General features: G+C 39.6%; 1 protein-coding gene across 1 annotated transcript in view; it reads left to right on the top strand.

Annotated features, from left to right (window-relative positions):
• The window catches only part of ABCC4 (ATP binding cassette subfamily C member 4), a 211,660-nt gene that overhangs the window by 29,228 nt on the left and 156,637 nt on the right, over positions 1-25,795 (top strand). The window contains exons 10-14 of the mRNA XM_018568481.1: positions 1,554-1,661; positions 13,541-13,630; positions 17,895-18,086; positions 19,593-19,687; positions 20,771-20,857. Of these exons, the coding sequence (XP_018423983.1) occupies positions 1,554-1,661; positions 13,541-13,630; positions 17,895-18,086; positions 19,593-19,687; positions 20,771-20,857 (572 nt within the window). The remainder of the gene's footprint in view (positions 1-1,553; positions 1,662-13,540; positions 13,631-17,894; positions 18,087-19,592; positions 19,688-20,770; positions 20,858-25,795) is intronic.

A 25,795-nucleotide genomic window follows, 5' to 3' on the forward strand; every position in this document is an offset into this window, starting at 1 on the left:
ATATAAAATGCGGGTGAGTCAAAAATGATCCACACTTTGGCTGTAGAATTTATTTTAATCAACTTTATAAAAGACAAATACATAATCTCCTTGGTTTTTAATGCACTGTGTCCATCTGCCAAATGCTTTCTTATTCCCGCATTTAAAAATGTTTTAGGCTGAGCTGTGAGCCATGAATACACCACTGTCTTCACTTTGTCATCAGAGGTAAATCTTTGTCCTCGTAGGGCTGCTTTCAGGGGACCAAACAGATGAAAGTCCGATGGAGCAAAATTAGGACTATAGGCGCACGCTCAATGTTGTCATCAGCTGTGAACGTGGACAGGCGCCCGGATCCTTTTTGATGCCTAACACTTGTGCTGGGAATTTATCAAAACTGCAGCAGACAGAATCTGGAGCAGTTGCCCATAGTAACCAATCACCTTCCCTCTTTCGTTTTCAAAGCCTAACTGAACAAACTAAAGATAGAAGCTGATTGGTTGCAATGGGCAACTGCTCCAGATTCTGTCTGCTCCAGTAATGGTACATTTCCACCAAAGTCTTCGATAAATAACGGGACCAGACACAACCTCAGACCACAAAAAAACTAATCACTGCACCCTGCTTTTCTTTTGTGCAAATCACAAGTGGGGCATCCATTTTTTCTTGCACCGCAGTTACAAATGAACTGAAGTAACATGTTCACACCTGCACAGCAGTGACTGGGGAGACAGTAGCCTTGACTGGAAAGCGCTGATAAGACAGTGTGGCCAACAGAAGTTTTAATGTAACCGGAGTTTGGATACTTTTTGACTCACCTTCGTTTATATACACGTGTGTGTGTGTGTGTGTATATTACACTGTATGTAACTTTTGATACAGTATCACAAGATTAGAACCCACCGCTGTCAGGTTTTTATTGCTGTCTTTGTCCCTGCTGGGTAGATTCACCATATTATTCATACTGGTGACCATTCTCACAGAAAGTAATGGGAAAATGCAAACTTTGAGGCTGGATTCACACCACTCTCAATTTTGTCTTGTGTCTTGTGTCTCTCCAAGACAGGGAGTGAAGATAAATCTCCTCAACAAAACACAGACAGCAAAATATAAACCCACAAGGGGAGTTAACCGTTACCTACTCAATCCAAAACTAAAAAAAAAAGTTGGCTATAGATACACTTTAAAATGAACCTGCCACCAGAGAACAATTAATGACCTCTTCCTAAAAATGCTAGATACTTGGCTGTGGTTCTGACCCAGTGGCTTTAGCACGTTTCACATCATTGATCCAGAACAGGTATGTAGACAAGTAAAGTAAGAACAAAGTTGCAAGCCAGTGACTCAAAGTAAGGACACTTTTAGCAAGGTCAGCGTAATGGGAATGAGGCTTGCATTTTTATAATGAGGAATCAATTTTTTCAGCTTTTTTGTTTCTCACATAGCAGGTTTTTGTTACCCTTACATATTACGTTAGCCAAATGACTTTACAGAGTTATGTGTGTCTCTTTCTTTTATTAGAAGGATTATTCATGACGGAACCTAATTTTGCTGGTCTATCTATTCACTTTTAGAACTTTTTGTTGCTTGATGAGATTTCAAATCCAGCTGTATATCAGCCAGAGGAAAAAGAGGAAAGCCTGCTGGTACAAATTCAGGATCTGACATGTTACTGGGACAAGGTAAGATTTTTAAGGTGAATCTGAATGAGCATACCCCTATTAGTGTTTTCTCTCACAGTACATTAGCCCAGATAAGAAGATTAAATCCCTTATCTGCATTCACAAGAAAGGAGAGATCTTCTACCCTGTGATGGAGGAACTGATAACATTTGTGTATTGCTTTTATAATAAGGCCACAGTTGAAAACTAAATGCTGCATTTCAGTAAATAGATGTAATTAGATGGTTCAGAGTTGGGTGAGGCTTAAAGTGGTGAATGGAACCTGTTTCTTGCCGAAACATGCTGTTTATTCTTTCCTATTATAAATCTCTTGTGAAACTTCAGTAGAATGTTATTTCGAAGCACGACCTTCAGGCCATTTACAGCATTAATCCTTTTATTGAATGTCATTAGGTTGCAGCACCTTGAGACGCTTTGACAATTGTGAGCCTTTCCTTCTGATAATTGTGTTGAGGTTCAGCTGCCTTCAATAAGTCATTTCTGCCTGCTAACAATAATCTTTTTAAATCTATTTAGCCACATTTTGTCAGAATTTTAGGTACTGATAGATACCCCTTTATTATAAAAACACAAAAGAGTTTATTATCCATATTATGTATGTTCATTTTTCTTCAAAAGGAACCAGTAAAGCTGTTATAATTAACCACCTCAGTCAACTCATGCCTGCTTCATCCAGAAAATGTCTTTCAAAAAAATACCAAATCAAAGATGTTTATTGTTTTGACATAACAGAACACATTTGCGAAGGCATAGTAGCAAGCACATGGTTACAACATACAGCACGCAAATCAACGAGTGACAGAACTGTATTAGGATAGGCCAAGCTCAATTTTCAAGCAGAATGACAGATATCGCTGGTGGAGTAGACTCGCTAGTCAAACAGATCAGGTACATGTTAGGGTCCACATGGATATTGGGGGGCCCAACAAACTTACAGGGTTATAGGAAGGAAGTTGTTGTTTTGTGAGTCACTGCATCACAGAACCGCCATTCGCGCTGTGAGAAAGCATACTAAACCGCTGCAAACATTAAAGGTCGCGCCCAAGAAGGGCAGTTGGAAAGAAATAGAATTACTTTTTAAGAGATTTACTACCAGTGGTGTGTATATACCTGATATACTTTGATTTCCATTTAAAGTTTTCACAAATAAGAAACCAAATGTAAATATTTATACACATTTCATAAGAATAGCAGTAAATGTAGGCTCTTTATGGGTACTAAATATAGGATAATTGATTTCAGGGGGTACTTGGTAAAAACTATTTTAAAACCATGCATGATTTATTTCACTTTAGAACACTGAATTAGAATACCTGTAAGGAATTATTGAATGCATACAAGATAAAACCTTAACTCCACATTTGAACCATAATAAAAAGTGACACCATATACTCTATAAATGTTAGCATAATTTACAGCCTTCCAAAAATAGATGAGAAAGATTAATGCATATGAACAACTACATGAGAAAAAAAAATTGTTGCTAGAGGACAAAAAAAATGCAAATACATCATAATTTATCAGATATGCAAAATGTCAACACTTTTAATGTGCCAAATAAAGTAATACATAAACATTTATAACAGCCTGTCCCAGACTAACCTGTTTGTTTTTTTGCAATCAGACATCAAATATGTGAGTTAAACATTTCCAACAAACTATGAGGTTTTACCATAGTAAGACTGAAACACTTAAATGTGTTATTTAGGAATGGTTTTTGCTAAGTAAATAATAGTAACTGTGTTCACTTTAAATAGCCATTGAATGGAGAAGAGAGCAGGCTGGGGAGAGACAAGACCTGTAAGTGTATTTAAAGTAGTATTAAACTCTCAAACTTTTTATCAATAATTAATTCAGATCAAACAAATATGCATCGCCCAACAAAGCATTTCTTTACATTTTTGGTCAAGCACTTAGTCATCATGTTTCCAAACAGCTGCCTCCAACTCTCTCAGCCCGGCTTCCCTGAACCTCCTGTCCAGTACAAGATCACAAGGGGCAGAACAGTCTCCAGCAACTGTTCATCTACTAGCTTAGAGAAGGGAAGACGGAGGAGCAGGGAGTAGGGGGAACATCTTGCCTTGCTGTGCTTGTGTGTTTGTGGTGACACACACAGATTACTAAAAAACACAAGGGTGTCATCATACAAATGAAGTGAAAACAGCCAACCTAAAACAGGACATCAGGTCCAGTGCTCAGAGGACCAAATAATTCTGTAGCAAACTAAAACTTTTAAACATCAAGGGGCAGCATCCATTGTAAGTGATTACATCAGCATTTAAAGGGATATTCACAAAAGGGTGAAGAGTTTGGAGAATTTTGAAGAATCAGCTATTTTGTCCTAGATTGTTCACTTCTCCTGCCTTCTCCAAACTCTTCACCCTTTTGTGAATAACCCTATTACCCTTTAATATCACTTAAACTGCAGTAGGTAAAAATCCGGTCCTTTGTCTTTCCAGATAGGACTGTGCTGTGTGGCAGAGCTTTGTACATTTTAGAACTGGATAGACCGAAATACAAATCCTTTATAAGACAGCTCCCTTGTATGTATTTCTACTGTGTGTCTAGCTTTTTGGAGTTCTGATTTCAATTGTGAACAGTGACTTTGCAATCATAGTAATTTAGAACTGAATCTAGGAAGAATACAAATGAGTTACAATTAGAATTATGCACACAGGGGGCATGGCAAGCAGCTGAACAGTGCAGTTGTGGGGTAATTCAGTTCTACCTGAATTGTATGCCTACTGGCTGGTTGGTGGAAACACAGGTTACCCTTTTGCAACACTTAATTCAAAACAATGCTGTTATTTTCTATGAAACTTTGCAAGAATACTGCAATATTCCTTATACAGCTTTGTATAAATACTTACAACTAAGACATGCCTTACACTCTCAACTCAGAAACTCTAAGAAAGTGGTTTTGAAATATCCTCTAATTGCTGTGATTTAACACAAAGGCCATAGGGCCTCCATCAAAAATTATTTACACATATTTAATTCAGTCCAAAAGAAGTTTGAAGATATTAAAGTTAAAACCTGCTGGCATCTGAATCCATTTGTTGAATGCCATCATACCATATGAATGTATTGTGTACCAAATACATAGTTCTTGGCTGGGCCAACAACTCTGGGGGCAATGGTGTTCTAGTGAAAATACCTTGTGAAATATCACCATGAGATTGTTGCTTAAATAGTTATCCTGGACAAACACATAGCCTATGATTGTATAATCAGCTTTATTAGAAGCAATTCTGGGAAAATACAGACCGTGCCGGCACTACCATACAGGTAGCACAAGCAGTCGCTTGAGGGCGCTGGTGGGGGAGGGTGAAAAATCAGCGCAATCCATTCACAGGAGCAGCGGCATGGACGGAGCTCTGAGCTTCAGTCTTCTATAGTCTGAGCCCTGCCCCCGGCTCCCTCTGCTGTGTGCTCTCTCCAGAGCCTGCTGGAAGCCTGCACTGTCCCTGAAGCTGTCACCCGCCGGCACATTAACATATGAGAAGTACTAAATACATTGCAATGCATTTAGTAGAATGGATGTACATTTTTATTGCATGTCAATGAGCCGCGGCCCATTCATATGTAAATATGATATGCAAATCACAGTATTCGTGGGCTGCATGGCACTCCATGTACTGAACATAGTACCGCCCACCAACCTGAAGACTGCAAGAAACATGTATGTTTAAGTATGTGTATGGCAAGGCTCAACATTTCCACTCGCCTGCTTGCATTTGGCGAGTGGAAATGCAGTGCAGGCGGGTGGAAATTCTAGTCAGGCTTGCGGTCTCAGACCACGTACCTGACTCGTGGGAGCAGCTGCTCCTGCTGGCCTGTCTCCCTTGCTTTCGGCCGGAGCTCTTCACTGAGCTCCCGGTCGAAAATGAAGTGATTAGTAAGGTCTGCAGACCTTACTAATCACACTAGATCACCATGGATCTGCCTACTCGCCTCCCCTTCCCCGCAGAAAGACAAGCAGGCGAGGGGGTATTATTTTACATTGTGGGGGCAGGGAACAAGGGGAGGGGATTATGTTATGTGTGGGGGGCAGGGAACAGGGGGGATTATATTTTATTCTGCATAAACATGTAACAGTCTCATTTATAAGATTATTTAAGAAGGTGTGTTTAGGGGCGGAGTTAAGGCCGCGGGAGGGTAGGGGTCAGGTGGGCAACTGGTGGAGAGTAACTCTTAAGGCCTGGATAGTAGCTCAGGACTTGAAATTTTGACCCCTGGTGTATGGTATATACTTTTATTACATTGGCAGTCATTGTGAACAATTTCGTTATATTGGCGGTCATTGTGAACACTTTCGTTACATTTGCGGTCAGTGTGAATACCTTTGTTACATTGGCGGTCAGTGTGAATACCTTTGCTATATTGGTGGTCAGTGTGAATACCTCCGTTACATTGGCGGTCAGTGTGAATACCTTTGTTACATTGGCGGTCAGTGGGAATACCTTTGCTACATTGGTGGTCAGTGTGAATACCTCCGTTACATTGGCGGTCATTGTATATACCTTCATTTCAATGGCGGTCATTGTATATACCTCCATTTCAAGGGCGGTCAGTGCTGTTATTTATGCTATCTTTAGTGAAGATCTATGGGGGGTGTCCTTGTTATGGGGTGCTCCATGGTAATAGATGTGGGGTGTCAATGCCTGTGGCTTTACATATAGGGCTTACGAAGATGATGGTCAATCTTTTCCCAAATTCTGGATATGTTTAGTGTGAGCTGCTTCGTTATGCTTTTTGGAGTGGCACAATTTGGGTGTCTTTGTATTGGGGTCCTCCACAGTAAACTATTTGGGGTGTCATTGCTTGTGGCTCCGCATATACAGCACTAGTAGTTGATAGTCTTCCTTTTTTCTAAATGCTTCCGAGATAATTGATTTGATCTGTAACATGGATATCACAGATCTCATCTTAGTTTTGGAGAGCTGCTTTATGGGATGTCTTTGCAGGGCTAGCGCTACCATAAGACTGCTTGAGGTTGCCGATAGGTGGCAGAAAAATGCACCTTGCACCGGGCCTGAATACAGACATATATTCCCTATTCACTATCTTACTCACTATTTGCTGTACTTTGGTTTATGCAATAAAAATGTACATCCATTCTACTAAATGCATTGTAATGTATTTAGTACCTCTCTATATCCTTTACTTATGCTTCATCTCCACTGGTGATGTAATATATGCTGTTTAACAAATGGTCATATGATGTATCACCTTTCTCTTAGAATGCTTTGTACCAGCATCGATGTCGTGTGTATCCTGCTATCTTGTATTTTAATGTACTAATGGAAAATATAACGAGTTAAGAAAAAAATGATGTGAACTTGTTGAAATGTAGCAGACAGTATAGTGTGATGGATTGAATGTAGACAAGATAGGATCTGTATAATTTTTTTCTAATATGAAGGATATCATTAAAAGAGGACTAAAGCCAAACCTTTGTTTTGGCTTTAGTCCTCTTTTGGGTCAATAGAGTAGATTTACTAATTTACTCCTGTGACCCAAAAGCAGCATCTAACGGACTCCTGCCTGCTATTTGCGAACAGCACAGAGCCGCGCTGCAGACAGGAAAGATCCCAACAAGATTGTCGGGATCCACCCCACTCTCTGACGGCTGGCCATCTTTGCCCACCCCCTCCCCTTTCTCTCCCTCCAATGAGCACTGCTGGAACAGAGAGGAGAGGGGGGTATCACTGGGAGGAGCTGTGACTCATGGTCACTACTCTCTGCAGAGAGAAGACCGTGAGCTGAGCAATCAGCGGTTTGTGATCGCTCAGTTCTCGATCTATAGAGCCAGTATGTGACACCTGCAGTGTCACACGTCGCCCTCAAACTATTGGGACGAGTTACTATCCCAGTACTTCTACTTTAAGGACATCTTATGAGGTTTTTTTTCATCCTTATGGAAGATGCTTTTGGGTAGTGATAATGAGCTAAATTCTGTAAATCAGTGAACTGCCTTTCTCTATGAGAATTCCAAAACAGTTTAACTCCAGTTCCTGTACCTTTTAAAAAAAAAAACAAGAACGGTGAGGATAGAAATATTGGAGCCATTGCTGACTTTTGTAAAAGTGCAGGCTCCAGGCTGTCATCGTGATTGTAGCTTCGCTATGTAGTGAGACACTGACATGCAAAAGCATATAGCTAGTGAAGTGTGAAAAGTCTGAATGCTCAATGTTTGTTCTAGCTTAGTGTCTTGATGGGTACTAAAGCCAGGATCAGGATGACATCCCTGAAGTCTGCACCTTTAAAAAGCCTAGTCAATTTTTGGCATTTCCTGTATTTCTGTGCTCACAGGTTTACTGTAAAGGTCACCATACATGTTACAATCTGACTGTACAGTCAACGTTTGATTTACCAAAACTATGTTATATCAGGAGTTCCCTAAACTATCAAATCAATTTGTATTCATTCAGGCAGGCCCTTGCACTACATAGGTGTTGGTAAAGATAAAGAAAATTGTACAATTAGAGGATAAAATGTGTGGTGAACTTAGAAATGACTTCCATCTTGTTAGGTCCACTGCTTTGTATATTGGTATTACTATTGCCCTTCTTGGAGGTTAGTTGATGGAGCAATTGGGCAATAATCTGAAATGGAGAAATGAAGGATGAAGAATAACCTTGAGAGGAAACTGCCAAAGTTATCCCTCAGATTTCTAGCTGTTCACAGACTAACAGTTCTTTCTGTCACACCTAACCCTCCTAGAGCTGTTATTCTAACACAGAAACTTTCGAGACACACCAGATTAGAGTAGGCCTTTATCTGCATGCTAAAATATTCTACATTTCAGCCATAAAATAACAAGGTAGTTTACCTTTCTAGACCTATTCCTTCACAGTATTATATTTACTTCTAAATTACAGGGATACTTTACAGCCACCACTCCAAGCTCACTCCTGTGATAGACTATAATTTCAATACAAATTAATAAACTAAACATGAGATTGTAGTCCATCACAGGAACAAACTTGGAGCTGCGGGTACTTTACATAACACACACAGGGACCATGGGGAACAAAAGTAGCCCCGCTCCAGAAGGAAGGACAGTGTCGGCACCAATTCAGAGATGATTTGAGGTTCTACAGCCGAGTGATACACAAATAAGATACATTTTTGTTAATAGGGTACTTGAATGTATTTTTAAAGTATTTTTTAACACACACGTCTTTTCTAATACATTCAATAAACAGCGCAAGGAACAAAGTGTAGAAACCCATTTAAACAAATGAGATGTCACTTTACTAAAGCCAGGACAGTTCAAGATGGATTCTGATTGATTATTTTGGGAACAATGCTTTGCTCCTTGTGACTTTAATTGATGTCTGGAGGGATTTTATTTCTACCTGGCACAAACAGTTATTCACCACAACCAATTAGAGCCTTATATAGATAGCAGGAGACTGCCATGAGTGGGTAAATGATGGTCTGCAAGGTGTTATGCAATTAGATTGCTCCTTGCACTGTTATTGAGTAAAGCCCAAGGGAATATCCACTTAGGTACCTGCCATTTTTTAAAGGTCCTACTTGCCCTGGTTCCTCCTTGCTCTGCAGTATGATTTGTATACATAGTGGGACACAAGAGTAATATTTAATTTCTATTTATACTCAGTTTCAGTTTTTATTTGTAGTGTGTGCATCCTCTCTGTGTTTAAGGTTTACTTTAATTCTGTCTTACAATTCTGTCCTTCAACTCGCCATAATATTTAACCTTTATTTATAACATGCATTATGTAGCAGTTATTGAGCAGTAGCAGGCATTGTATTGATTATCTTTTAACTCGTTAAACTTGTAAACTTGATTTTTACATTATGCCTTTTAAAGTGGCACTAAACTCAGGAGTTTAATCTTAAAAATACATTCAAGTACTAAAACTATTAATAAAAATGTATCTTATTTGTGTATCAAATCATCTCTGAATTGGTGCTGACACTGTCCTTCCTTCTGGAGGGTGGCTACCTTTGTTCTCCATGGTGCCTGTGTGTGTTGTAAAGTAGCCACCGCTCCAAGCTCACTCCTGTGGTGGACTACAATCTGAATACAAATCAGTAAACTAAACATGAAATTTTAGTCCATCACGGGACGAGCTTGGAGCAGTGGCTACTTTACAATACACACAGGGACCATGGAGAACAAAAGTAGCCACGCTCCAGAAGGAACTGAGCACCGGTCAGTACCAATTCCGAGATGATTTGAGGATCTACAGCTGAGTGATACACAAATAAGACACATTTTTGTTAAAAGTTGGGGTACTTGAATGTATTTTTAAAATGTAACTCCTGAGTTTAGTGTCACTTTAAAATGCATACTGTAAAAATCAAGTTTAACTGTGATCTGTTTTTGTTGAGTTGCTGCCACCTAGTGGTACTTTGGTAGAATCCATATTGAAGTCATATGCTGGCAAAACTAGATTATTGTTCCCTGTAAATATATGTCTTAAATACATGGTCTGTAGGAAAATTTGTCTGAGACTTTAAAATAATAACATAAATGTAAAAGAAGGATCATAACTGTAGAGGAAGGCTCACAATAATTTTTTACTGATCACTGATGTTTTATAATCTTGTTTTCACATTAGCAGAACTTCAGAGAATACATTTTTAGTGTAGCCTAGGACAAAGTATACTGTATGTAGGAGATCATTTTATGTTGAGTATAAGGCAGTCCTCTTTTAACTCAGTTTAACATTTGCCTAAAAGCTCCCCTTTTCATAAGCAGCATTTCTTTCTTAAAGGAGAACGATGAGGTGAGTGCTTTTCACTCACCTCATAGTTCTAGCCGACCTGTGACAATGAGAGCTACGGCTCGCGGTATACTGAGCCTAGGGTGACAGGAGGACGCTAGTTTGTGTCCTCCCGTTACCCTAGGGAGAACTATGGGGAAAAGCCTTAACCCCATAGTTCTCCCTTAAACAGTACTAAATATATCAGGGGCATATGCTGTTTTAAGCACAAATCTGCCTAAAACATAAAGGTAAGAGCCACATGCCATTTTCTCCATTTTCAAAGTAACTGTAGGAAAACAAAGCCATCAGAATTATTTATGCATATTTGCGTATATGCATATATCTACTTTGCTGAATCATTATTTTCTATTTGTCAACTTTTAAGGTAACATTTGTGAGTGAGAAGGAATGTGTGACTTTATTCACTTGGCAGATTGGTAGCGCTTGGCAGATTTTTAAGAACAAATACATACCATGTTTTCTTTTATATCTGGTGAATGATCTGCTTGTAAATAACCGATGCCAGAACTATGACAAACCATCTCATATGAATGCCCTGGAACATAGCCTATGTTTAACTACAAGTTCAAAGCCATATTTGTCTTCCATCGCCATTTATGATTGCTGTTTTCTCAAGCCAGCAGCACCTCCTTATCCTCTAGTGTATTTTTTGACAAGGTGATAGCTAACATATTTGCCTTCAGCTTTGGCATAGTTATATTGTCACCTATTACCAAGCCTTATTTGGCTGCATGCTTTGTAGTCCATGTAAGCATTGACATTCAAAACTCGACCACAGCCAACGTCTTTTTTTTTTTTTAGAGTAGATTGTGGATGGGGTAGAACTCCTGCCAGGTTTTTCTTTCCGTTATGTGTCTATTTTTGGGAAAGTTCCTGCTGTTCCTCTCCTGTGACCTCATAAGAAGTGAGGGGTATTACCCCAAAAGTCACTACCATGTCAATACCACGGTATAATATGCCATTATGGTCACCCAGGACTCTCAGCCAGATAGGCTGAGTATTTTCAGAAAGCAAGTATTCTTATAGGGAAAGACCTGACTTTTCAGTTATTTCCAGGTTTTCAGGATTTTGCTCACCATCATGGAACCGGGAGACTTCAAAGAGAATTTGGAGGGATGAAGCCTCCATTCCTGGGTCAATGGTTTAGTTGTGACCAGCACACAATGATTGCGCACCTGTGCATAGCTTTTATGGAAAGGTTGATGGCTAATGTTCAGGGCTCCACCTGGGAGACAGGGAAGGTCAGTGGTCAGTGGTCAGGAGTCAGGAGGACTTCACCGAGTAGTCAGAGTGAAGCCAGGTTGCATGTGTTTTGAAGGCACACGGCAGACAGCTGAGGAGGCGGAGAGAGCCAGTGACACATGAGGGATGTGTGTAAAGCTGGCCATACACCTATACATTTTCTGCAGATTTTCTACGGTCAGATGGAAAAAGTGCAACAGATTCTTCCATCTACGCTAAACTGTGTGGATGGAGGACTCTCCCACTGGCCAAGCTTCAGTATCTTGCTAGTCAGCCTCGCTGGCTGTCAAAATACCTGAACGATCTGATTTGGATGAAGGCATTTTTCAGGTATTTTGTGAGCCAGCGGGGCCGACTAGTAAGATACTGAAGCTTGGCCCAGTGGGAGATTCCTCCATCCACACAGTTTAGTGTAGTTGGAGGAATCTGTTGCACTTTTGACATCTGATCATAAAAAATCTGCAGAAAATCTATAGGTGTATGGCCAGCTTTAGAGTCACACGAGAGGTGTGGAAAGCCGCTTGGAGTATCTAAATGGTAGTGAGCACGTCTGTGGATTTGTTGCTCTGTTGGAAAAGACGCTAGAGTCCTGGGATTGGGGCACCGTGATTGTGTGTGACAACCTGGAGTCGGCGAGACATTGTAAAATGTTATTTTGCTGAAAGACAAGTGGACTTTATGTTTTTGTACACTGGGTTGTCGGTCTTTGATAAATAAATTACTGTCCTTTTTATGTCAGTCGTCATTGAGAGTGATCAGTAAGCGCGCTCACCATATGTGCTTATATCTACAAAATATCACAGGCACATAAACAGAAATATAAACAAAGAAAAAATGAATCCCTCACCTGTTCCTTTCTATGGCAGCTACAAGGTACATGACCTGCGGTGATACCATTTATATCCAAAATGACAAAAATAGCCGGCACACACATACATACAGTCCTGGCCATTTGTGTCATTTTAGCATTAAAAACCAGACAGAAATTTGTCGTCTTCCCACTTAAATACAAACTGGTCCTTTAATTGTGATATCCTTTGAAAAGAGATTCCCCCTCTTTTCCTGGTTACTACAAAGGAAGTGAAAAAAAATCTCCCCCGAGAGGTTAATGTCAGCAATAGAAACCTATGGTTTTTAGATCTTCCTTACTTTATCCAAAACAATAAAAGTAGATTGGGCCATAGTGAGGCTTTATAGGAGTTATTGAGGACCAGTGATTTTCCAAATACTAGCAACTGTCCGTGCAGCACTTGCATACCCATTAAACTCACTTACACTTTTTCCCTGATTCAGACAAGAAGGCTGATTTGCTAAACGAGTTTATAATCACCAGAAAAAATCTTGTGAAAAGAAAAATGGTGTTCACTTTGAAATACTAATTGTGTGGAGATAATTGAAGTAAACATTCACAGATATTGTTTGACAATGTTCAACTCCTTTAGTTAATCAGTCAGTGTTTGAACGCAACAAGTTTATAGTTAAAAGTTGTTCTATTTTATGTGGAGAAAGGACTGATGATCTTGTGATTACTCTACACCAATAACTTCTTCTGCAAGCCTGAGTGATTTTGTTCCTTCGCACATGTGATAAATGTGCTACCTTTTGACTTCCGTCTTTTACAACAAAGCACACTCTTGGAAAGGAAAAAACAGGTTTCACTGTCTCATCCTATTGGATAAGTTGTGAAACTGTCCAATTTGTCAGATAAGCATTATTATATATCCTAGTATACAAAATGTAATTGATATTCATAATAGTTGTCTAAAAATGTGTTAGCCATTTCTGTCAGTTCAAAATGTAAGAGGTTGCACAACTTTCAATAGTTTTTGCTTGGCTGCAGTGGCATTATATCAAACATTACTTTATTTGCAGACCTTGGACGTGCCAACTCTTCAGAATATCTCATACAGTGTGAGACCTGGGGAATTACTGGCTGTAATCGGACCTGTTGGAGCAGGGAAAGTGAGTATCATTTTCCTCTCCCTCTTTCTCTTCTCACGCTCTACAAACCTCCAAACTGTGATTTTCCAGCATAATGAAAGTGCTGATACTTTTTCTGTAGGCTGCATTCAGAGTCAGTCATTGGGCTCATGGTGAAAGAAAACATGTATTTACATTGATTGTCCCCATGCATTCCAAATGAGTGATGAAATGCCAGAGAAAACTGCTTGGGGTGTTACTTCTTTGTCAAGACACAATAGTCCGCTTAGTTTACCTTACCCCGATGTATTGTATTTTTCTTATGGGACGCTGGCTGTTTGAAGTTTTCCTGTGAAAGGGAAAATAATGCGTTAACATGGCCTGAAATGATGAGCGGTTAGAACACAAGTTAATGCATTGTGAAATAGAGCAGTTTCATGGCAATTATAGATACATAAGACTTAATAGAATTTATAGTGCTTAAAATTGAATTATACTTACAGATGATTTCTGTTTTTAACTGAAAATCAGTGTAAAATGAAGACTAAATATAGTCAGTTTACACATTTACCTATTTTTTGCTCAGGACCTGAAATCCTAAATAATGGGTTTGTGCCCATTTAAATTGTGTTGACTGAAACCTCGACATATAATGAGTAAAATAAGAAAAGCTCAAAATGTACCAAGAAAGCGGACTTTTTTCCCCCTGGTTTCCACCTGCTAGATTATTACATATTGAGAAGACCATACATAAGGCCTATTTTGTAATTCTTCCACCTGACTGACAGATGCGTGGGGACCCTACAATCAGGGCCGGATTTACTCTCTCTGCTGCCCCAATGCCAGGTTCCTCAATGCGCCCCCCTGTATGCAGGCTGTATACAAGTGATCTCGGCAACATCGCCGAGATCACTTGTACAAAACAAGCGGCAGGTTCCCCACTGTACATTTAGCCCTGCTTGCCCAAAGCAGGGCTAAATGTAGAAAACAACTACCCGCCCGGTGCCCGGAACTGCATGTCCCGGGCATTGGGAGATAGAAATTCCAAACCCCTGCTGCCCCTCTACTCCCTGCTGGCCTCGGTTGGCCTTGTGAGAAATCCGGCCCAGCCTACAATCTGTAAATGCTTTTGGACAGTTCACTTTAAGGAAATAGAATTTGATATAAATGTATATTTATTGTTAGCAGAGGCCTTTTTTTTAACCACTTGACAGTGCAGAATGGAGCCATACACAGTAACGTAAAAAAAATGTAATTAATGCATTCTTTTCAACAAACTTTTCATAACATAATTTTCTAAAATAAAAATTTTATATACCGTATTTTTCGCTTCATAAGATGCACTTTTCCCCCCCCAAAAGGCGGGGAAAAATGTGTGTTCGTCTTATGGAGCGAATCCCTATCGCCCGATGCCCAGGACATGCAGTGGACATGCTCCTCTGGGGGACCCGTGACCACGGCATTGGAGCTCACCATAGAACACCTAGAGCAGACGAAGAACGTCCGTTCTTCGTCTGCTCTGTGTGATCACTGAGACCGTGGCGCTGTAAACACAGCGCCACCTATCTCAGCTGTGACTAACTACAGCTGTCACAGAAGCCTACCTTCCCTGCGTCCTATGGTGCGGTGCGCCTTATAGAGTGCAAAATACGGTACATAGGTTTTGGGGATTAATATGGAGCTGAAATGATACCACACCCGAGAGGAAATATATAATAACAAAACATGGATGAGGGCCTTTAAGGTATAAGAAACACAATTGATACTACACAAATATGTGTTAAAACTACAACTTTATTTATGTAAAATAAAAACTGAAATTACATAATCCAATAAAATATGTATGCATTTTATTATGTAAATTACATTTTTATTTTTATATAAATAAAAGATGTAGTTATAACACATATTTGTGTAAAATGATGAGCGGTTAGAACACAAGTTAATGCATTGTGAAATAGAGCAGTTTCATGGCAATTATAGATACATAAGACTTAATAGAATTTATAGTGCTTAAAATTGAATTATACTTACAGATGATTTCTGTTTTTAACTGAAAATCAGTGTAAAATGAAGACTAAATATAGTCAGTTTACACATTTACCTATTTTTTGCTCAGGACCTGAAATCCTAAATAATGGGTTTGTGCCCATTTAAATTGTGTTGACTGAAACCTCGACATATAATGAGTAAAATAAGAAAAGCTCAAAATGTACCAAGAAAGCGGACTTTTTTCCCCCTGGTTTCCACCTGCTAGATTATTACATATTGAGAAGACCATACATAAGGCCTATTTTGTAATTCTTCCACCTGACTGACAGATGCGTGGGGACCCTACAATCAGGGCCGGATTTACTCTCTCTGCTGCCCCAATGCCAGGTTCCTCAATGCGCCCCCCTGTATGCAGGCTGTATACAAGTGATCTCGGCAACATCGCCGAGATCACTTGTACAAAACAAGCGGCAGGTTCCCCACTGTACATTTAGCCCTGCTTGCCCAAAGCAGGGCTAAATGTAGAAAACAACTACCCGCCCGGTGCCCGGAACTGCATGTCCCGGGCATTGGGAGATAGAAATTCCAAACCCCTGCTGCCCCTCTACTCCCTGCTGGCCTCGGTTGGCCTTGTGAGAAATCCGGCCCAGCCTACAATCTGTAAATGCTTTTGGACAGTTCACTTTAAGGAAATAGAATTTGATATAAATGTATATTTATTGTTAGCAGAGGCCTTTTTTTTAACCACTTGACAGTGCAGAATGGAGCCATACACAGTAACGTAAAAAAAATGTAATTAATGCATTCTTTTCAACAAACTTTTCATAACATAATTTTCTAAAATAAAAATTTTATATACCGTATTTTTCGCTTCATAAGATGCACTTTTCCCCCCCCAAAAGGCGGGGAAAAATGTGTGTTCGTCTTATGGAGCGAATCCCTATCGCCCGATGCCCAGGACATGCAGTGGACATGCTCCTCTGGGGGACCCGTGACCACGGCATTGGAGCTCACCATAGAACACCTAGAGCAGACGAAGAACGTCCGTTCTTCGTCTGCTCTGTGTGATCACTGAGACCGTGGCGCTGTAAACACAGCGCCACCTATCTCAGCTGTGACTAACTACAGCTGTCACAGAAGCCTACCTTCCCTGCGTCCTATGGTGCGGTGCGCCTTATAGAGTGCAAAATACGGTACATAGGTTTTGGGGATTAATATGGAGCTGAAATGATACCACACCCGAGAGGAAATATATAATAACAAAACATGGATGAGGGCCTTTAAGGTATAAGAAACACAATTGATACTACACAAATATGTGTTAAAACTACAACTTTATTTATGTAAAATAAAAACTGAAATTACATAATCCAATAAAATATGTATGCATTTTATTATGTAAATTACATTTTTATTTTTATATAAATAAAAGATGTAGTTATAACACATATTTGTGTATCAGTGGTGTTTTTGATAACCTAAAAGGCCTCATCCATGTTTTGTTACTCTGAAATAAAAATACTGAACAAATATGAAAGCCTCTGTATTAAACTATTGTGCACCTTGGGGTCTTTTACTTTTTTGTTTCCAATGAAGAGGAAGTGCAGAAAGTTTGGAATTTAAGTGATACCCTTTTTTGGCTAACTTAAAAGAGAACTATGGGGTAACCTTTATATCCCATAATTCTATTTATGGTCACGGGAGGAGTCCCGTGACCCAAAGCTCAGTATATAGCGAGCTATTGTCTAGATCCACCCAGCTGCCTGATTTAACAGCTTGCTCTGCCTATCTAGAGGCAGAGCCAGCTGTTCCCGCCCCTTCCCCCGTCCGTTCCTCCAGCGCTGGAGGAGAGGGGGGGAATCCCTGCGGGGAGCGGCGACTGACAATATGTGTTCGCTCACTTCCCGATCTATTGAGCCGTTTCATTGTCACACGTCGGCTCGAACTTTGAGGATGAGTGATTTTCACTCACCTTTGTTCTCCTTTAAGTTATTAAAGAAGCAAGCTTTCAGAATTCCTTAGATCCCTTCATCAGTCTTTATGTATTGTAAAGAATCCTGAAAGCTTGAATCTCTAATAGTTCAAGTTTGCCAAGAAAGAGGATCACTTAAACCCCAAACTTTCTACACTAATCAATGTCTAACACGGTATAGAACCCTACTACTGCTAGAAGAGGAAACATATTATTTGTTATATTTTTGTTCTATCAAGTGTCAGTATTATATTTCATTTCAAATGTGATGCATTTGGATAAAACGTTAAAACACAATAATGTTTGTATTCACAAACCTATTTTTCTCTTTCACCCCCACAGTCTTCTCTTCTGAGTGCAGTTCTGGGTGAACTGCCAAAAGATAAAGGCTTTGTGGACGTCAGAGGAAGAATTGCCTATGTCTCCCAGCAGCCCTGGGTGTTTTCAGGCACTGTCAGAAGTAACATATTATTTGGAAAAGAATACATTCAAGAGAAATATGAAAGAGTCCTGAGGGCGTGCGCACTGAAAAGGGTATTTATCTATACAAGGTGTCTGGCTGCAGATTTGTGCTGAATAGTATTTCAGGCATTTATCAGGACTTTGATTTAGTTTTCTTGGAAACAGGCAGAGCTGTTGTGATTCAAAGATATCATAAACAGAATTGCCAAGAGCATTTCATGGAAACCTGAGCTGCTTATGACTATGCAGTTATAGCAATGTTGGCCGACATGAACTTTACCTGTACAACGGAAACTGTACTGTAATATATCACAGTTTGTCAACCAGCGCTATGTGCACTCCTTTCAGGAGTAGCACACATAACACTTGAGAGGTAAGGCTGTAAAAACCTAAAGACCCCTGCACACCATTGTGGTCTGATGCAGGGTGTTAAGCATGAGCATGTTGATGTGCATTGCAATTATTGTGAATAGGCTGCCAACGCATGACAAAGGACCAGCATTTCACCTGAACTATTTTTTTTGATGCAGCACACCACCACACACAGTAGTGTGTTATGATGTGATGCAGTGCGAACGCATATTACCCCAACGCATACCTGTGCTTCCACCATGCAGGGCAAAGAAACAGATTCACTTAAAGTGGAACTAACTCAATTCCCCCACTCACTTCTACACACTGGCACCAAGATCTGCACATGGTCATTTTGATTGGCTAGGTCAGAATGACATAACTCCTGCATACGTGCACGGGAGTTCATTTAATCCGATGCTGAGGTATACCAAGAAGGTACACTGAACTGTGCAAGCATGGCCTTTTCTGTTGAGTACAAATGAAACTTTCTTCAATCAAATCCGCCTACACTTTTTCACCAGGACCATCTCAAAGGCCCCTTGGGACCAGAGGGTGCCTACAAATTTCCTAAACAGTTTTTTTCCCCACACTTTGTCCCAGTGAAAATGTTCAACTGGAGAGTCAGTGACAGTAATAGACATGGCCACCAGTAAAAAAAACAAAAAAAAAACACCAGGAGGTTTTGACCTTAACCAGCTCTATCCAAAACTAGAAATTGTTTTGGCTCGAGTTCTGCTTAACCTGCCATTGTCCCAGGCTGCACATACTTTCCTTCCTTTTGCTTCCCCTCCATTCTGTTTAGCCACTGGGAGTGAAGAGCTGAACCATGTGTAAGCTCCAAGTTGTGACCTGAGGACCTAAACCTCAGATCTCTCTCTTCCCTCCAACAGGTGACAGCGCTGGGTGCCTGAATGGCCAACCTCAATTAAAACATGTTTGGATAAACTTCCATAGAAAGGTGCAGATAATGTATACTGTGGAAGAAAATTACATTTATTTTAAGAATCTTCTGTATTCACAGTTACAACACATTTTACTTTTGTGTATAAATATGTTTTTTTTGTTCACAAATGTGTTATACTTCAAGACTTGAGATATACAGTAGGTGTATTAAGCTTACCTAAAATGCCTTTGCTTGATTACCTGTCTCAATGCAAAATGAATATACTAAAACAGAGATTGTGTTAGAATATTGTTGCTATTGTGTTGCTCTAACCCTCACAGGACTTGCTGCAGTTCGATGATGGTGACCTCACTATGATTGGAGATCGTGGTGTTACACTGAGTGGAGGACAGAAAGCACGTGTTAACCTAGCCAGGTAGATATAATAGTAATGATATAGCATAAGTGGTGTTTTGTCAATTGTAAAATGAATATGTTTGTGGTGCTTCATCGTTGTTCAGAATGTTACTGATGTTCTTTTGGCTATGGGATCGTTTACCACATTTGGTTCAGTTCTAAAAATGGTTGCATAATGACAGTAAAATTGATAGAATACCACATTCTAACTAAAGCTAGTATACATGAATATGTTTGTGTAGCTGCAGTACATATAGCTGAAAAACAGTGTAAAATTAGTTCAACTGTTCATTGCAGACTCTTACGACTTTGGCGGAGCTGAATTCACAGTTGTACATGAGTAAAGCTGCCCATACAGATTTCACCCACGCATTTGACCAAATTTGCCAGACTTGGGCAATATGACCCAAGCTAAACAAATGATCATACTCAGGCCGAAGTCATCATATGTCTAAAATAACGCCTAAAATTACACAGATGATAGAACTATATTTGGGTACCAGAAGGAGGCTAAAGGGCATATATATTAAAATATTTATTGCAGAGTACTTGTTTTAGAGGTTTTATCATCACAATCTGTGTATGAGCGACCAACAACTTTCCTGCCAAATAATTACCTGTGAAGGCAGTTTTAAGGGACCCCATGTATGGGGGCATGAATGAACACCTTGGACCATTCTCCATTTTCCCTACAGGAATGAGCACAGGAGATATGCCCATTTTGCTTAACCTTGTAAGGTTCTAAATCGTATCTGTTTTGTGATGGAATAAGGTGAACTTCTGGCTTGCTGGCTTTTAGGCTGGGAGGTGTAATTGTAGGCAACATAGTATGTAAAGCAAACTGTTGGCGCTATATAAATGCTGATTAATAATAATAATAATAATAATTATATTACGATCTTCCTTAATACCTTTTTAGGGTCTTTTTACTAAATACAGCTTTACCAGTGAACATTTCTGTCCTATACATAAAAAATGCTGCCTGAAGGTTGATAATTTGCTGACTGAAAAACATAGGGCAATGGTCAATCTAAGGATTGCCCTCTTGAGCAGCTTGGCTTTATATTATATATGCATTTATGAATTTATTCTTGTTGTACAGGGCAGTCTATCAAGATGCTGACATTTATCTGTTGGATGATCCCCTGAGTGCTGTCGATGCTGAGGTTGGGAGGCATTTGTTTGACAAGTATGTATACTATTTTGCTTTTGACTTATGTCTTGTGATTTGCATAATGATTAACATCCAAACTATATAGTTGAAAAAATAAGTTACATTTGTTAAATCATAAAAATAAAGCATAAACATTTTTTTAAAAAGAAAACATTTTTTTTAAGTCCCCGCTCCCACATACACACGCAGATATGCGTCGGGTGCGCCTACGTGCGAAAACGACGATTGTGCCGCACATGTTACATATCGCCGCAAACGTCGAAGTGAGAGCAATAATTTTAGAGACATTAATCACTGATAACACTAAACTGATGAGCAGTAAAAGCATTTTAACCGTTGCCTATGGGCTTTTTTTGCGATTTTACGGGCGCACGCAATTTTAAGGCTTGACATGTTTGGTGTCTATTTACCCGACGTGACCCTGACTTTTATGTTTTACTAAAAAAATGGGTAAGAATAAATGTTTTATGACATAACGTAGGGAAACTTTTTTTTTTTTACATTTATGGTACTTTTTTCATTATATAGTAAAAAATAAAATAACCCCCCCTTGGGGGCGCAAAAGAAAGCTCTACCTGTCCCCAAAAGATTTTAACATAAATTGCAGGGCTATAGTCCGGTCATGCTGACTGGTGAAATGTTTGACTGACTGGTAAGACACCGTCAAATTTTTCAAGCCCTGTATATATGTATATATATATAATATAGCTCCCCCGGAACGGATACCCCTATTGGTTTAATCAGGGAAAGTTATCACATCTGTATGAACTTTGCTTCATAGACATTGGCATGTTTAGTGCTGTCTTTTTGTGCATACATGGGAACAATGCAGGCAGAATGGTGAAAGAAGAAGAAGAAAGTCTACAGTAAAAGAAGAATCTGCTTTAGAGTTAATGGTGGAACAAGGAGACACCTTCCTACCTAGTTCTGGAGCTTTAGTAGTGACAGGGTCTATAATACTTGGTTAGAAAGCATGCTGATAATTCTGTGTATTCTATCATTTATATTGTTTTGTTAAACAATACATGGTACAGCTAGCACAAGATGACAATTTTGACAAATCTCCTTTCATGCTAGCGCTAGGTACGTTTGCCTTAGTAAAACGTTCACAAGCAGAGAGTGGTTAACAAATGAGCTCATAGATAAATGAACTTGGGGCACATACATGCACGCACGCATGCATGCACACAAACATTTTTACTATTGTATGTATTTAGTGTTAGTTTGGCACTGTAAGCACACATAGACTGCATTGCTGGACAGTAGATGAAAACTTGAAAAAAAACCTTAATCTTCACATTTATTTTTTAAGTATAAAAATTAAACTGTTGGATCTGTGGATATGCCAGTTCATGCCACTCCTGGCAGTCTTTCTGTGCTAGACAATTGCCTTTCCAGGGCTAGCTGTATTTCAGTGGGGAAGTCAGACAATTTTTACCATATGCTCCTTTGTAAATAATGTAAATTCTAATTTGATAAATCTCCCTCTGCTATTTATTCTCTGTAATGTAAACAGTGAAAGCTTGGGCTCTGAATTCAGTTTTAAAGAAAGATCAATATTTTTATTAGGGTCCTGAAGGTACTCTCTGGCTTACTTAGACAGAGAACATTAAGCTAGATGTAGTAAGCAGCCGTGGCAACTGTTCTAAATTCCTTTCTGATCTGTTCAGAAAACAAAATTCTGCTGGGTTGCTGCTGGGTTTACCAAACATTGTCATTGCAACTCATTGCATTGCTTTATCAAATAAGTCCATATGTGTAGGAAGTAACAGCTCATGCACATTTAAACCTACAGTATGTGTGTTTTTATATTTTCTTCCAGCTTAAAGGATACCTGTGCGGTACCTGAGAGAAATATAGGGGCTGCCATTGCTGACCTTTCCTTCTAGGATTGCTAATTGTTTAGTTGTTAGTTGCTCTGGCTTCCTTTTTTTTTTTTTGACTCCCTGGCCTGATTTCTTTTTATATAAAGCTAGTTGCCCATTTACCACTGGCTTCAGTATTTCCTGTAACTGACCTGTAACCATCACACGGAAAGTAAAGCCAGGGGGACATCAGAAACCCTGAGCTTCATGCTTGTTATGGGTCCGGGATTCAGACAGTCATGAAGCCACTGGATGAGGCTTCACCCCCACCTGAACCCCCACCTGAATCGCAACATCTCCCTGCAGGCTGTTGCTGTTTGAATTCATCATGGCTGTTCCTGGCTCCTCCCACATGCATGGCATTCATTTACAGATCCATTCACAGGATCTGTGAATTTAGAAACTACAAGTTCCATTAGCCACCACAGCAGAGGGATTTGTAGTTTCACAAATGTAGTGACACACTTTTTTCACCTAACCTTTTTAACATTGTCAACATTTTTTTTTAAATTGTTTTTTTTTTTTTTTATGTTACTTTACTGTTAGGGGCTTTGGGGAAATATCAGGGGTCTAAACCTACCCCATGATATTTCCCTTTTAAAATAGAAAAAGAGATTGAGAACACAGTGTTCTAAATATCTTTATCTGCAGCCCCTGTTATGAATGAACAGGAATTATCTAAACTGAGTGCTCCTGTTCATTCATAAACTGTGGAAATAGTATGAGTTACTATGTCTACACTCATGAATGAACAGGAAGTGATGTAGAGGACTTGCTGTTCATTCATAACTAGGGACACGGTAAGCTTACTATGTCCTCAGTTTTTTACAAACACTCAACAATCAGTTCTAATCACTGAGTGCTTGTAACCCGTTTTCCAACCTGACTTGCCTGTCACAGGAGGCCGAGCAGGGTTGTGCGGGAGGAGAGCTTGGCCTCCTGTGATAGCTGACAAGTCTCTCTTTCCCACACGAACCCTGCTCGGCATCCCGAGAGCTGTCTCCTCCCCGCTCCACCCCAATTGGCCTCCTGAAAGATTTTCTCCTCCCCACTGGGCGCCTCCAGCTGGATCCTCTGTGTCCCTTCTGATCCCCGCTGCCTCTGCTGACACAGGCGGGGAGAGCAGCGGGCATAAGAGGGGACACAGACTGGTGTCCAGCAGGGAGGAGAGAAGCTAGGAATGCACTGAGATTTCGGCCCCATTTTTGGATGTTATGGTTACCCATAGTACCATTTTCCGCAGAAATTTCGATGTATCCCCACCATTGAAACTTCCTCCCATCCATGTTACTGCATGTCTGTACCTTGTACAGACATGGATGGCAGGAACAGTCTGCAGAAGCTAGAGCATTGCACCCATGATCTACTGATTCCGGTTGGAATGCTTTACTGTCTACTATGCAAAAAAAATTATAAATGCACATCTTTTTCTTTTATAAAGATGTGTGAATTTATTATTTTTGTTGCAAAGGGTGATATTTGTCTTTAATACAGGTTTCATTTGATATACACATATATGGCATACGAGACAAGATTCTCAATGTTGTCACTAAGGTGCTGCAGATACATTACCAGAATAAGTGTGTTTGTGTGTACAAATATTGTTTTCTTGGCCGCATATCTGTAATTTTTTATGTGCAGTGTGCTCGAATCCTCTCATCTGTTTATTTCTCAAACTTTGTATTTCCCTCTGGTCACGATTTCTGTTGCCGTCTTTGATGTTTTGTTTTCTCCTCTAAACAGCAGCGTTATCTAAATAAATTCAGACATTTGTTTTCTTGACACAGACAGAAGATTTCTGAAGTGTATGACAATGCACAGAGAGTTACTTTGATGATTCGTTTCCCTCTCATATTCCCACAAAGTGAACCGATGCTCAATGCCATGATTATGCCGTGAAACATATTCACTATACAGATCGCATTTGTTAGCTGCCGAGGCCCTGGGACATAAAACATTTATCAGTTCAGCAATACTGTAAGAATTTGCACATGAAATGTGTCAAACAAAGCGCTTAAATTAAGGCATGGCAGCTTGTTATCCCAGTCTTTTTTATTTATTTATCGAATCAGAATGTAAGACGAGAGAGACGATTGAAAATGTTCCCTATCTGCGATCTGTCAAGAGTCCTCTTGAAACAGAACATTCCTCTATTTTCAGTTGTGTGCTACACAATGGAAGTGTATTCTTCCTGAATTTTTTCAGTAGCATTGCTTTAAAACATCCACACAATGGAATTAAAACACCCGTCCTTCTTAGCGACAAGTTTTTATTAAAAGAATGAGTGTGTGGCCCTGATGTGGGCTGTGTGTGTGTGTGTGTGAAGGGGAATTCTGGCCTTGGACTTGTATCCACACAGTTGTCCATGACGTTTATATTAACTATAGAAATTTGGTGTCCTTCGCATCTATGATTAATAGGCTCCATTATTAACGATGATTGTGTGTTATGCCTGCCGAGCTTCATATAGTTGTAAAACCTCAGCCGAAATCCTTTTTTTTTAAAATAGATTTTTTGCTCAAATCACAGTGAGTCAACTCCACATTCCAATACAGACATTTAAACTGATACATGTAGATAATGATATTGTTTTTGGGGAAGGTGGCAATTGCATCTGGAATTAAACTATTTTCCAATGCTATCTATAAATAAATTAGCAAGGCATTTGTTCAATACAATAAGAGATTCACGTGTTGGACTACTCTCAAAATGACCAACATTAAAGTAAAATTGCAGGCAAACCGCTAGATACACAGCTAAAGAATTTGTCATTTCACAGCAAGATAGGTGACACACGGATCCCCTGATTGTATGGACAGAATAAAAAAAAAGATGGAATTTTTGAACTTGCCTCAAATTAGCAGTTATGTGTGAATTGAATAATGAGTGTGGCTAACTACTGTGTGATTCCCCATAAGCTCTCTATATTTGTAGAGACCTAACTCTCTTCTCACTGGTAGGTTTTTTTTTTGTCTTGGTGTCTTAAACCTTTATAAACCTACATACGTATCTTGGGACTAGAGGTATCTCTCATATCAAGAATAAAGAGGGTAAATACTATGGAAATGATTGAGAGGATATAGCTAAC

This window comes from Nanorana parkeri, unplaced genomic scaffold (assembly GCF_000935625.1).
Source record: "Nanorana parkeri isolate BGI_ZX_2015 unplaced genomic scaffold, ASM93562v1 scaffold1195, whole genome shotgun sequence".
NCBI lineage: Eukaryota > Metazoa > Chordata > Amphibia > Anura > Dicroglossidae > Nanorana > Nanorana parkeri.